The 15,388-nt window shown below is 37.4% G+C and overlaps 1 protein-coding gene across 3 annotated transcripts in view; it reads left to right on the top strand.

The window, feature by feature from the left end:
- The window catches only part of COBL (cordon-bleu WH2 repeat protein), a 156,622-nt gene that overhangs the window by 58,463 nt on the left and 82,771 nt on the right, over window positions 1-15,388 (top strand). For 2 of the 3 annotated variants that reach the window (XM_066560093.1, XM_066560085.1), the window contains exon 7: window positions 2,060-2,143. The exons of the other annotated variant lie outside the window; for it this stretch is intronic. In XM_066560093.1, coding sequence (XP_066416190.1) covers window positions 2,060-2,143 — 84 coding nt within the window. The remainder of the gene's footprint in view (window positions 1-2,059; window positions 2,144-15,388) is intronic. 3 annotated transcript variants of the gene reach the window in all.

The raw sequence follows: 15,388 nt of genomic DNA, 5'->3' as shown, positions 1-15,388 counted from the left end.
GGATCTCAACCTGAGCCTCTAGAGCACGCTGTGGGGCTGCAATTCCTCTGGAAGAAACAAACACATTACAGAATGCAGTTTCTGCATTGTACTTTGTCCTCTCATTCCATTTTACTGAACTTGGGTGTGAAATCTGTGTCCTGGCAGTTCTAACTCCTGAAGCAGATCAGTTTTAACTTCTAAAGTATTAATGCTCATAATCTTAGCAAAGTTGCTATGAAGCATCCTAATTCAATGGTTACTGCAATGGATTTCTCACAGCTGAGTTGGAAATGTGTTCAAAGATTGTAAGCTCCTCTCTTTTTTTCTGTTCTCTTTCTCTTGCTTATGAAAGCAAAGGAGGTGATACTCTTGAGTTTTTCAAAATAGTAAATTTGAAAAAGTGCTAAGGACATTGTGGGTGAATTAAATTCAAAATTCTATTTGACCTGGCAAAAAGTAGGAGCTGCACAAATAAGTATGAGAAACAGCTTCTAAATCTGAGAAAAAATTCTAAGGCTTTCTTGCTGGTAGTTCTGACAAGTTAATTGATTTTTCTTGGTCATTTCTTTATTGGACACTTACTTTCAAATGACAGTTACTCTGTAGGAAAATAAACTAAGTCAGTAATTTTGTTTAGTTGAGCAAGAAAAAGTCACTGTTGCCTTCACAAACCTCTGGGAATATAAAACGTGATAGATGGAAGAATTACTGAAAACTGAAGAATAACACAGCACACAGGAGCAATCAGGTGTTAATTCGACATTATATATCTGACTTTCTATTCTGAAAGCTTTCTAACCAAAACAGCAGGGAAACTGCTGAACAGACTTAGCAGGATGAGGACAAACTAATAAAGCTCTTTTAATGAAAGTTTTGGTAGGTTTATGAAGGGACTATGATGGGATGCCTTGTGATTTCAGGGACCTAGAATCAAAAGCCCAGGGTACCTAAACTCTGCTCTTTATGGGTTTTTTACATTACTCTCCCACAAGGCTTAAGTTGGTTCTGTGTATTTTTTGTTTGTTTGCATTATGATTTGCAGTGGTGATGTGTGTGTGTGTGTATGTAGTCATGCATATTAGAACTATTTAATAGGAAGAATTGTTCAAAGTTCTGCACAGCAGTAGGACTGCAGACTTGCAGGCATTTGTAAGGGGAAGGCAATTTCTTTTGCAAGGGAAGAAGAGTGTTAGCCTGTGTTGCAAACTGTCCTGGATCAGATGTCACTGCACACTACAGGCCTATGCTCAGATTTCCATGCCCATGCACATGCTTTCTTTCTCAACTGGCTCACTGAGAGCAGTAATTGTGGTATGACAATACACCAGACCTAACTTTTCTAAAAAAACCTTTCCATTATATTGAAAACACTGTGACATAGAATGAAAGCCAATTCCTACTCTCATGGCTGGTACAAATTTGTTAAAAGTATTTCTTTGGTTAACTTTGTACTGGCAGGCTTAATGCCAGATCAGGTATCATCTTGTTCTCTTCCATTCTAATTTTATGCTGGATCAGTTACCCTCTTTCTCCTGCAGCTGGCATAAAAAACATATAGGTGGCATGAACTCCATTTCTTTTCTATGTTAAATGTAGTCGTTTGCCTGAGGCTAAATCCAGATAAAATTGGCATTGCTAAACAATCAGTAGAGCAGAGGTGCTATGCAGATAATCATGGGATCTAGGCTTAAGTAAGGTGCATGCTAGCACACAGAAACAGTTCCTTCATAGGGAATTGACAAGGAAGGAGCTCCCTGCTTGTTCCATTGTGTCTGTGGGTGTAGCAGAGATTAGCAGTCTGGTCCCTGATATTACCAGAATTAGTTACTCCCTATTTTTATAATTGCCTAAGAATTTTGTCTTTGTATTCTTAAATATTTTTCCCAATGGCTTTCTTAGCTCCTTGCCTACATCAGGGAATTCTGCAGACTACTTCAGAGTTTCTCAGCAATCAGGTCCAGCACTACTGAGACAGTTTGTCTTGCTTCAGTGATGGGGTTTGGTGTTTTGCTCTGGCATGTTTTTGCAGTTTTGTTTCCTTTGCTGCTGCTGTGTAGGACACTTGTTTGTGTTGCAGACAGAAGAATACTTGAGGACAAACAGAGATTATGGTGAGGAGGATGGTTTTAGTTCTGCATCTGCAAGTGAAGGAAGCTTGGATGTAAGTACTAACACAGCTTGTAGATGCTATTGTGTCCTTATTAGCTCCTACAGTTTGAATTAACCAGAAACCACTGCTGTTCCTGATGCTTAGCCAAGTAGAAGTAGAAATAGCTGAAGTTTTAGCAGGCTTCATTACATGAGTGCACAGTTTGCATATCTTAATGAAGTTAAACTGTAATGCATTGTCTTCAAATAAAACTTGCTAGCTTCACTATGAATAAAGCTTCATTCAGTATTAAATTCCAAGCAGTTGTGAGAAAGAAGAACATGGGTGTTGTGACATCAGTGACAGTCCTGTGTGATGCAAGATAATTTTTGCCTTGCCAATGCTATTTAAAAGGGATTTTCTTATAAAACCCCACCTTTCCTTTTCACCCCTGTATCTGACTTCCACAGCATGGCAGCATTATATTTGTTTCATAAGGAGCTTAGCGGTGAAGAGCAAACACTGGAAAAAAACAAATAGGATTTTTGTTAAATATGTCAGTAGGGTTTGGGGTACTAAAACCCTGTGAACCACATTTAGAAACATTAAGTGACAGGCAGCATACCAATTTATGAGGATCCAAATAGGAAGGTATCAGATTAGGAAGTGTGAATCCTAAATATTTTCTCAGATGGTTTTGGTGGTATAGTAATTATAATAAATGGCACATCTTTTTATTTTTTAAATTACTTGACTTTTTGTTATCATATTTTCAAAACCTAGAGAAGAGTGATGATGTGATAGAAGTTTGAAATGTGAGGTTCAGCTTTGAATCCCCCTTTCATAAACAGGTCTTTCTAAAAGGAGTGGGGATCTGCAAAATAAAGAACTCACTAGCCACAGAGGATGACAGGGAATTGTGGAAAAAATGAAGGAATAAAAGAACAAATCCCAGATCAAGAATAATATGAGAGGAGTACAAAAGGAGGAATAGATAGAAAATTGATTTGCTATGAGTGTAAAAACACCAAACTGCAAATCTGAAGACTTCATGAGAAAAGATTACTGAGATGGAAAAGCTGCTTGTGATACTAAAAATTTGGGCAACACTATAAAGATGAATAGATTAATAGGCTTTTGTTACTAAAGGAAAGTCCTAGAAGAGGGTGATCATGTGTAATTGAAATAGACTAATTAAAAGCATAGAAAAAGCATCACAAACTCTGCCAAAATAAAATAATTTTGTGGTTTGTATTCACTGCCATTATGAATTAATCTCAATACCTTGATACTCAAGTACTAGAAAAGAGCGAGGAGAAAGAGTAGGAATTACAAGTAAGAATATGATGGTAAAGATGTGTGGTGCTTTCCCCAGAAGAGAGACATCACCTTATTTTTCTTGGAAATTTTACAGGGAAAATTGTAATCTTTTTTTTTCCTCCTCTGACATTGATGAAAAAAGATTTCAAAACCATTTTGAACATGTAAATGTCTTCTAAGGGTGCCGGTTTATAAGGAGGAAAGGGCTCTTGAAGAGGCAAAAAGGTTTTCTTTTCATTCAGTTAAATGAGCATGTCAGGGATTTAAATTTTTCCCACTTTCTTCATAAGAGGAATTAATCTTGAAGAACAATGTAGCCCTTGTTCAGTGTTTGTCTTTCACTTCTGGTTTGACACCTGTATTTGTATGAGCACCAATCCTGCTAATACATGAGCACATGAAGAAATGTGTTGACCTTATTGTATTGAATTTGGCAGTATTCTGTTCAAGCTTGTAGAAGGTGTTTTAAATAAGTCTAACAGATTCACTCAGCAGCACAGAAAGTCCATGTTTTCAAGAGGCTAGATAGGCTTCAAGAAAAAGTTCAACAATTGTGATTCCTTAGGAGAAAAATTAAAAAATGTTGCAAACTTGATACAGGTAGTTGCCATAGATAATTCTTATTAAGATAAATTCAAATGGAAATACCAAGAAAAACACTTCATAATTTTAAAACTTTAGCTTAGCAGTTCCTTGTGGACTAGATTTGATACCCTCAATCATTCTGAGTAATTTGTTATTCTGCTTGTTCAAAAGATACCTCATTTGCTTCAGTGGAACTAAGTATCCCAATTCCAACTAAGTGGTATCTTATATGGACACATATGTGAAATATGTATTTAGAGATCATTATATAGAAGTTTAATTTCTGAGATAGGATTGTTGGCAAAATGTCATCCAGTAGAGGATTCCTCTTTTGTGGTTACCTCAGGTCTGCTCTCTAGTACTGTTTTGGGTCATCTTGAAAGTATTTTGGTTTTGCTGTGTGGGAACCAAAGGCAGTTTCACTTTTATTTCTGAAAGAAAAATATCTTGCCATTGCTTTTGGTACAGTAGCAGGAATTACATTGACTGGATCAAGCAAATTTTTCTTGCCTATAGAGAAATAGCTAACTTGTGAAGTACTACCAAGGTAAAGGCATGAACTTTCATATGCCCAGTTTAAATCCTTTTCTCACTATTATGTGGTGGGGATGCATACTGAATTGTAGGAAAGAAAATTTGATTATTCTATTCTGGAGTTGATTGATTTGGAGTTGGTTTTTTTCTTTGTTTAAACTGGGCAATATGAAGAAATGGAATAAAAGTATAAGAAATAATAGATGCTTAGGTGTTTATTCAAACACAAGTTATATTCCTTTTTTAATCACCAAACCATTCTCAGTGGCATATTTATCTAATTATTATTTGAATTATTAATGACTCTAAAAATACTTTGAGTTGTTGATGAAGAAGCAAATTTTCAAAGTCAAGATGGCAAAGTCAACATTTATGCTTGAGGTGAAGGGACACTTTTTCACAGTATCAGCAAAAGTAAAGGTGAAAAGTATTTGCTATCTTAGAGAGGGAGTAAAGAAATGTACAAAATTTTGTCCATGAAAATCCTCAAAGTGCAGCACTTCATTACACCACACACCAGTAAAGGACACAAAATCCATCCGTGTATTGTAAATGAAGCAGAAATCCTTTCCCTTGATCTGGGAAGAAAAACAAATCAGTTTTGTGCTAAGCAGATCAGTTTTATATCCAGGCTAACTTTTCACAAAACAAATGCTATTGAAATACACAACATTCAGGTAAAGCAGTTGGAAGTTGCAGCACAGTCAGGTGTATGCAGCTTTTCCTGTGCCCAAGGCAGACTGTCAGAGCTCAAGTTCTGAACAGTGGGGGAAAATAAAAGGAACTTGAGTTCTCTCTGCCGCTTGGTGTCGCTGTCCTCATATAAACAGTTGATCAAGATAAAACACGGTATTGGAACACGGTACTAAAATTAGACGGTTTTATTTTTGGGGCCTTCGTGTTTTCATAAATCAAGAGTGAAAAAAACACGTCCCAAGTGCTGAACGATGTGTAGCTCTGCTGTGGACTTTGTTTATGTAATATATCAGCTTGGGAACAAATATTTAGAAGTACAGCCAGGAACACTTATCTGAGGTTTTGAAACTTCAGCACAAAGTCTTATCACACAGGGTTTCTCTAGTTCAAACAGGGCTGCAGCAGTGCAATGTCGGAGGATCTTCATGAGCACTTCATCAGCACCATTTTAAAAATAACTAGTTTTCAGTGTATTTCAGCATGTAAGTTTTACCCATTATAGAATCAATTAATTAAATGAAGCAAATAGTCCAGTAGTTCTCTGCTTGATGAGTCTGTCATGCTATGGTTATATATGTTCATATGCAAAACTACAAGAGGAAAAAGGAAACATGTAATTTAAAATACCAGTTATCAGATATTTTGAGGCTATGTGTGGGGGATTTTTGGTTTGTTTTTATTTCATAAAACAAATCTACCTGAATAATTGCAAGATTGTTCTCCAGAAGAAAAGTTCTGTTCTGTTCTTCAGAAGAAAATCATCAAGAATTTTGGTGCATTAGTAATCCTGCCAATCACTTCTTTAAGTGGTAGCAACAACTCTTTTCCACATAAGGGCTTTAAAAATATTTATGATTTACCTTTTCAGAGCCTTCTACTCTAGCTGTAACTTCTATGCCCTCTTTGATGGCAGGAGTTGCACCATTCATGGTACGCTTTGTCAGTTTAGAATGGGTGAAAAGAAGAATCAGATACAGTTAGGTGAATGTTATTTCTCTTCAACCATGTCAGGTCCCAGGTGATCAGGTAATATCCTTTCCTGTCAAGGATTTCATGTCACACAGGCAGGTACTGTTCAAGGCAATAGGAAAGAGAGTACTGGCCATGTCATCTAGGTGGAAGTTAACAGCCATCCACTTGTAATATTTCCTTGTGTTTGGCAATCACCTTTGCTTTAAATTCCTGGTTTCATGTTCTCCCTGCTTGGTCTCCTGACAACACTTAGAGTGAGTTTATTTCTTATTAGCAGCGACAAATCCTGGGATAGTTATGTTGCATTTTGTAGAGTTAAAGCTGTCTATGCTCTGTCCAAGATGTAGGTTGTGATCTGCCCTTGAAGCAATGTTTCCTAGTGTAATTTTGTTTGCAAAATATGAAACTCAACAAATTGAGTATGGAAAGTTGTCTAAATGCTGCAGCAATCAGGGCTGTTAGCCCCAGTCTTTTGTTAAAGGGTGCCTGTAAGCTGGTAGGTAGATGCCAGAGGATGACGCTAGGGAAGATACAGTTATAAATATTTTCATTTGTGCAGCTGTTGACATGATTAGAAGAAAAAGAGATCTAATAAATACTGTATATCTCAGCATAGGGTTAACCATCACAGTAGAGTTAGTTTTGTTTTGTTAGCCTGTGATACACTGTGGGGAAAAAAAAGAAAAACTCATTACTGTTAACTTGCCTTGGTAAGGAAAAAGGTTTGCCCAAGGCTTAAGCTGGCATTGAGAGAATTTCAATAGTAAAGATGCCAATGACCAACTTGAGTTCTCCTTATCTACTGAGGGACAGGAAGCAATCTGCTTTATATATAGCAATAGAAATTTAACTTGAATACAAGAGGGAGAAAAATTTGACTGCATGGAAATTTCACTGGAGAGCATGCTATTAAAATTATTTGAAATCCTTATCATCCCTTAATCTACAAAACGTCCAAAAATGGCTAGAGGATGAGCTACATGTACTTTATTCTGTCTCAGAGCAGAGTTATAGATTTGGCAGACCATGAAGGTGCCTTTCAGCCAGGCTATGGCTGCTGGAGAGATACAGATGTACCCACCTCCTTTTGTGGTGTGCACTTACAGGATATTAACTGTCTTCACTCCTGTGAATCATAGATGGTTTTGCATATTATAGTATCTTTAGATTTTCCTTACAGTATGTGATAGCAGAAGGCAAGACCTTGAAACAGTGGCTGCCTGCCACCACCAGACTTCAAGTTTTTCCTCCACAATGTGGTGTTACTAGACCTCTTCAAAGAAAAGGTCCTTGGAGTTTGTGTAAAAAAAGTAATCTCAGAACCAGCCAAACTACTCTGGCTAAAAAAAATTGAAAAAAAATAGCCCGAGGCAGACACCTGGAATGGAAAGTCTCAGCATCCATGGTTAAAGCATGGTGAAGTTACAAGCTATTAAAAACAGTATCTGGTGAAGAGACATGTCAGCTGACCCCTGTTCTGTCTGTGCTGCTTAGCTGTACTTGCCAACTTCATGCATTCAAAAATCACTTGTCAGCTCTTGTCCTCACCACACAAAAGTGGCTTAAGATAATGAGATTTGAAAAGAAATCATTAAGGGTGGACTTCCCTCCATTTGACTTCTGAGTCTTAAGTTTGTAGAAGTTGGATTTAAGCTCCTTTTTGTGACCATGAAGGTTTTTTTATTTTTTAATTAAAATATTATTAGGTAGTCAGTAGTTACCAGAACCTGTGTGTTTATTTCAAAATGCATGGTTCAGAGTTAAATCATCACAACTCTTGGTATTCATGTTGCTGCTTTTGAAAAGATAGGTCATAATCTTCAGGTCCTGCAGTGGTATTAGCTGGAGATTTTGAAGGAAATATTGTCAAGAAACATTCTGATATGAACACAGAGAAATGGATTAAGTCAAATCGAAAGAACTTGAGTAGTGTTATATCTACAAAAGGAATTGGCAATGACTATGCCTGGCAGTGCCTGTTTTAAATACCTGACAGTGTGGATGTCTGGACTCTGAATCTCAGCAGCTGAGAGTCAGATTTCCCAAGTTTTGAATCCACTAAAATCTTCAAAGGAGGAGTTGCTTGTTAAACTCTGCCCGTCTGTGTCTGTTACCTGCCTCTGCCCAAGATTCAAATCTCAAATCAGCTGTTAGATTCAGGTATTTAAAGCTTTTACTCTAAAGCATTACCACCTACCACTGTTATCCAAAATGTGAGTGACCTAAGTTCTCTTTTTTGCCTTTAAAGATATCAACATCAGGGAATTATTTCCTCCTTTGCAAAAAAGAAAACCAAAATACTTACTGGGCTGTAGACTGCCTGGAACAAAGCTGTGAGGTATTCTTGATGTGGGAAGCATCCTTTTGTAAAAATACCCAAATATTCAGTGACTCAGAGAGCAAGAGCAAGCTTAACTATTCAGACCAGTAATGAACAAACTTAAGTGCGGTGGCAGCTCTGGCTTCCAGTGCCAGCGATGTTTTTCTGTGTTTTATGCTGAGCAGATGTTACATCCAGCAAGTAAGTAGCCACGAAAGCTAGAACTGGAGGAGCCAAATGGCTTCCTGCCCAGATGAATACCCTAATCTCAGTCTCTTTTTAGCTAAACTCATGTTCATGTCCTTCAACAGAGAATAGTTTTGCTCTCCTCACAAGAGGGGAGAGTTTGTAATTTCTCACCTAAACAATGGTTTTGGACCTGGATTTACCATACTCTTACTGATTCATTGAACTTGGGGCAGGGGTTTAGACAGGACAAGAGGTAAATACCATAGCTGCCTTTTCAGGCAGTTCCATTTTTGTGAAGCCCAGTTGCTTAGTTGTGCTTTAAACTTATCTATTGGATCAGGCCCCTTGGCTGACAAAGAAGGAGATTTGTACATTTTATGGATCCTGTTGGAATTTAGGCAGGAGGTTAGAAGTATGTCTTCTCCACAGTTTATATGCTCAACATGCCCAGAAGCAGAATTCAGGCACCAAAATGGAAGCAAGCACATCAGAGGGATATGTGTCAGGCTTTTTGATGGGAAAGCACAAACCATTGTGATTTAGGGAGGCATAATCTAACAGGAGCACACTAAGTTAGGCTTGTGTGTGGCAATTTCAGACCTGGGCTGTATGGCATCATTCTCTGCACGGTGATGTACCCAGCCAGTCTGGCGTAAGTTGGCTCAGATATCTCTCTGGGATGTTTAATTAAGTCCTGGTGACACACCCTTAACCACCCAAATCCTTTTATGTCTGATTCATCTTTTGTTACTGATTTCACTGAAAAGTTCTGAAGTTAACTCACTGAAAAAAAAAAGTAGAATAAAGCAGCAGCTAATAAGACCAATGGCTTTTAATTTGCATTAATAAAAGCACATTAAAAAATACCCAAAGACAAACTTAAAATTCCACTTGAAATTTTTCTAGTGACATTTCAACCACTCAGGCTTTGCTTTCTTGGTAATTAATATTACCAGAACCCCTTAATAGTCTGTAATAGCCTTGTAATTCACATTTGGTCATAACACATTCCGCATATTGTTCTTAGTGGCGAGCATGCAGTGGTCTGGAAAATACCACCTTTAAACAAAAGTTTATACCAGGATCAGGCTTTTCACAATTGGAATTTCTTGTCAGGCTTTCCAGTGGTAACTGCTGTAGTGAAAGGATTAATGTGTGTTTATGCCAGTGCCCTTTACTAGATGAAATCAGAAATGGCTAATAGTCTGTCATTGATTCCATATTTCTAATATACAATGGAAATTTTTTTAGGCAGTAAAACCTGTTTTGTAGTGGCATAATCTGAATCCCATGTAACCGTGGATTCATTATATTAGTCTAAAATATCCTATTAGCATATGTAGATTTTAGATACAGCAAAAATTTTCAGCACCAGTTAAGGTATAATTTCTTTTCTTTTGCAAATAATTTCTGAGGCATGAGCGCTAATAGGATTTGGTTTCTTTCCAGCCTCTTCTGTGGACAGAGAAGACTCAATTTCATTAAAAGTAGTGGCATACAATAACATTTCTTTTAATTAGATGATCTCATGATTTCCACACGTATTTGTTCTGTGCATTATTGTTAGTTGGCAAAACTGAGCTGCTTGGTAGCGTGTGAAACCATATGTCTCAATAACTTCTTATGGCAGGTAAGGGAGGATTTGCAAAACACTTGCTGACAGGACACAATGCATTTTACTTTGATGGGGAAGTTTTCCTAAGTCAACTTTATGGCTTAGTTCTCTCATGCAAAGTCAGACCTACATAAGACTTAGTGGTTCTTACAGGTCTTCCTTTAAGTCAAAGAGTTATCTGTATGAAGCAAAGACTGTGTAGCACTGAATGTGCTTCTCAGTGTGTGCTTCGTAGTTGTTCATCACTACAAAAAGAGATCATCTAACACCTGTAGCCTGTTTTGTATGCTTTCTTCTTTTCTTCCTTTTTTTAAATAGACAACTGTTGAATTAGGTTTTGTAAGTCTTTTACATGCAGTTGCAATACTGTTCCTCCCCTTGGAGCTTAGCAGAAAGGACTACAAATAATTTCAGCCATTGCTTTTTCTCTTACTATGTTTCAAGAATATAATACTTCATTTGAATTCTAAGAAACATATTGGGATGAGAACTGAGGCAGAGAGAGTGTGGCAAATAGTGATCAATCTTTTTAAAGGCTTTTCAACATTATGAAGTAGTCAGTTCAACTTTCTTGAATTATTTTTTCAATGTCATTTGCACTTTTAAGCAGATTTAAAAACTTGGGCAAAAAGGAAAATATTTCTGATTTTGTAGGTGGTCAGCTGGAAGGGCAGAAGAGAAAGAAGATCAAGGCAGGTAGCAAGACATAGCCCTACAGAAGTCTTAAATAGGAAATTAGCTGTAGGCATTCACCCCACTGACTTTTTCAGTGCATCCCAAGCATCTGTTGAGGTGTTGTTTTGCTGGTTCAGAATCTTGGTGACCTGCTGTGAGCCAGGTGTGACTAGTGTGTAGGTTATAAATTGTGTAGGTGGTCTCTGAAGTACACTGACATAGTGAGATGGAGAGGTTGGCAGTAGATTTGTGTTGTTAGTGTGAAATTCCCCACACCCCCCTTCTCTGATGGCAACATTTTCTTCTTTCCATCCCAGCAAATGATCAGGTATCATTTTGACTTGAGTCTCTCCCAGTTTCAGTACAGAGATGGTGTGATTTCATTGACTCTAAATGGAGCTTGTTCTGATTTACAGTTGTTTGCACAGGACAAGAGTCAGGCCAGTAAAGTGCACTGTGGAGGTTTGCCTTGTAAAAACCTAATGGCAATGGATTTGACAGAAGGGGGGAGGGAAGAAGAAACATTTAAGACTATTTATTAATCAAGAATTCCAGCAGGGAGGCTTTTCTTGCTTGATTCTGGCAAATGTACAGATGAGAGATATTGTGCAGAGGCTGTTTCTGCACAAACAGAGAAAGCCCTTCAGATGTAAACATTTGAGCAGCTGGCATGGGAGATTAGTGCACCAGCAGTGGGAGGGGGATAGTAGTGGATAGTGGTGCTGTCTACATTTAACAAATGTTAAACAAGGTCCTTGTTCTAGTTTAAGGGCTACAGGTCAGAAAGACAATATCAACTAAAAATACTGGCAGTTGTACAAGTCAGACCAAGTTATTAACTAGTATTTAATTAAAAGTAACTTGTCTATCCAAAGTTCTGACACCTTCTTCCCCCCTCACCCCAAAAGCGGGGGGGAAAGGGAGCTGGGAAAATATATCCTATGCAACTTCTTTGAGTTAGAAGAAACAAAAAACACTTTATCCTCTGTCTATGGAAAGGCAATACTTTGGGACTTCTTAAAGTTTTTTGTTTTGATTGTGAACTTAATGTATTGTTCTACTTTTAATTTCCTGTGGCTGAAAATTACATCAAAGAAAGAATCATGCTAAGGGTGAAAGTAGAGGTCTTTTAGCTTCTTAGACATGTTCATATGTTGTTTAATATGTGTTTTGATTTTTTAAACCCATTCTAATTAGTTAGAGAACTAATTATATATCAGTGTAGGGTATATGATCATGCATTGGGTTCTCTATGGATTTTGGTTTTTAATCTGTTTTGATCATGCTTTTAAAAAAACTCCTTGCTATTTGTTGGGATCCAGTTCATATGTGTTTTGTTGAAGGTCCTTTACTTTCTTCATTTCTTTAACAGAAGAGATTGAAGTATGGCTATCTGGAGCCAAATTTTATGTTTAAAAAATCAGAGCTATGCTTTCTTACCTGACATTGTTATGATTTTCATTGAGCTTGAAAGTATACTGAAGAAAAAGATTTTCTGGAGAAATGATAGTGGCATCATAATTTAGACTATTACTTTCTGTTGGCATCATACAGTTAGATTGACCTTTGGAGACTCAATGCAGAACTCACTAGAGCCAATAGAAAAATTCCTTCTGGTTTTAACTGGCTTTGGACTAGGTCCTTTATGAGTTGCTAGCCATTACCTACACTAGTCCATTTTCGAATCGTTCCTTCTTGTCCTTCTTCAGGTTCTCAAAAGTCTTCTGACACTTTCACTGTAATCTCTAAAATGTAAGACCTTCATTCCTTTTTGATGGACAGCCAGCACAGATAAACCTCTTGAAGTTGCTTAATTTATAGAGCTTTTTCTCACTGGGGAAGGAGAAAACCCCAAAGTAAACATGTTAAGTCTTGTAGAAGATGAATTGCAAACAGTGGCAAAGGAAGGGAGTGGCTTTCACCAACCAATAATTTGTTGCAAAAGCAGGTTTTTCTTTGTTATCTGAAGCAGTGTGTACCCACAAGTGAGCAGAATTCCCAGCACTGGTTGCCCTATTTAGGCTGTAGTTGTGCCAGCTGAACTCCAAGTGTCAGTATATGTTGTATCTATTTCCATAGGTTTTTAACTTCTGTGTCAGTTAAATTTGGGGCTGTTCTTGAAAAGTTTATGCCAAAACTGAGCAGTGGGGGGTTCCCTCCAGTGAACTGGAGTACACCAGTCTGAAAATAGATTGGAGAGATGTGATTTTTTAGTACTTCACACTTAATTCACAAAGAAACAAGGCTATACACAGTAGAAAAATTACTTTCTTGGGAATAATAAACATTAACAAGTCAAGCTCTGGTTTCCTAAGGATATATTGCTTTTTTTTTTTTTGACTTGGAGAAACCTTGCAGGCTACAGTATACTGCAAAGGAAGGTAAAATTATGAATTTATATATATGTAAACAAAAAAGTGGGAAAAGGGTGAAGTAGCCTGGTCTCCAGCACATCTGTACTTCCATTCCCTTTGTGGCATTATCCCATATTATCCTATAATATCACTTCACATTTATTTAGAAGATGGAGTGGTTTAGACAAAGTTAGAGTTGAAGGAATAGCAAAAAATGCTCACAGTAGGAAAAGACTTAAAGGCTAAGGGTATTAAAATAGTGTTCAAGCTTTACTTAAAAAAATTCAAAGGGAGGGTCATCTTCTTTATTCTTAGCCTGTTCCTCTGAGCCCAGTTAATGAACTTGCATGATTTTTGCCGGCATGATCAGGGTACTGATTTTTCTCTGAAGAGGATAGTCTTTGGAGCATCCTTCAAGATGGAGAGGAAGCTTGGATTTGAATTTCATGGTCCTGGAAGATTCAAATCCTGAAATTAATTCACTTGACTTCTTCAAAGTAGAAGCATATGTATTTTTCTATCCAAATCAATCACCTCCTTTGATGAGACAAACTTAATTTCTGCAGGTATCAATCTGTAGGTGTTATGAAACAGAAGGTGGCTGTGTACCACACCTGGATGTGCTCTATCCATTGTCCACCAGAAGGGTGTTGTCTTTAAACCTTCTCCCCACCCCTGTACTCTAGCATGATGTCCTCCTGACTCCTTCTCTTCACTTCTGACCACTGATGCTGATCTGGGACTAAATATTCAACTGTTATAATTCAAAGTGGTTTGTTGGCATCAGTTCCTAATGATCAAGCTGTAAGCATGATGTGAGTTTGTCTTTTGATTTTGTCTTCTGCAGAAAGCTGTCATATCTTGTTAAAGGATTGGTCTGCTCCAGTGCTGTAGTTTGCAGTCAGAAGTTGTCATGAAACTCCTGAAAGATGCAGAGAGCTAGGGAGCTTGCTTAGGCCAGCCCTTTGGGCTTCAGGATCAGCATGTTGTACTCAGTGTGTAGAAGGTATGTGCATTGAGGCGCAAACACGCATGCAGATATCAGGAAGAGCTAACCAAAGTGATAAGCTGTGTGTGCATGCATCCCTGTGTTTGCATGTAGATCCATGTATGTGTGCACCAAGATTATGTACATGCACACCTGCACATCCAGACTTCTGAAAGAGCTAATTGAAACTATAAAGTTCCTGGCTGCAGACTTCTGATTCATTGTTGCTAGAATCTTCTTAGTGACTCTGTAATTAGGATTTGCTTTAAGATTTGCACTAATTTTAGAGTTCAAAAGCTTATTTGTTCTTCTAATTTAGGTTTTAAAGTCTTCAGAGGTTATATTGCTTTTCAGTAATATCTTTGGCAGTGTTTTATCATTACAAGTGTAAAGTTTCCTTTTTGAAAATTTGCTTTGACATTTGGATGATTGTCTCCCTCTAGCTAACCAGCTACAGTCACCACATGCTTCAAAGGGAAAAGTTGTTGCAGGAATGCATTCTAAGTTAGTAAAGCATTTGTGTCAGAGTCGGATTATAAGGACTGGAGCTGGAAGCCAGATCCCTGAGCTTGAATAGATCAGAGCTTTGACTTCAGAGAAGTTCTGCAGATTGTGATGAAAATTTGCCTTTGAATCTCAGTAGATTTTCTTCACTCATCCACAGCTATAATAAGTAGAGATTTTTCAGAGGCCAATAGTCATGTGTTGTCAGAATTTCAGCAGACACTGAAAGATTTGAGGATTGATCATTCATGTTTCTTTCTTCCGACAACACTTTCATTAAAATGTGGAGAAAACACTTTCTAATTCGAATGGAATAAACATACTTTCAGTAAAACACAGAAATTATTTCTCCAAAACCAAAGAAATCCACACCCAGAAACCTCATGCCAGGAACTATTCCATTCATAATTCTGGCTACCATTAAAATTGACTATGCAGACATTAAAGCAGATATTTTTAATATTATGTTTTATGTAAAGTTTCCATTTTCTCCTCCAGCATAAATTGGCATATCTACAATGAAAATATATTGAAGATTATCAAGTCTAGTGGTTTAATACTTTCT

This window comes from Molothrus aeneus, chromosome 1 (assembly GCF_037042795.1).
Source record: "Molothrus aeneus isolate 106 chromosome 1, BPBGC_Maene_1.0, whole genome shotgun sequence".
NCBI lineage: Eukaryota > Metazoa > Chordata > Aves > Passeriformes > Icteridae > Molothrus > Molothrus aeneus.
This window is presented reverse-complemented; position numbering and strand designations above follow the sequence as displayed.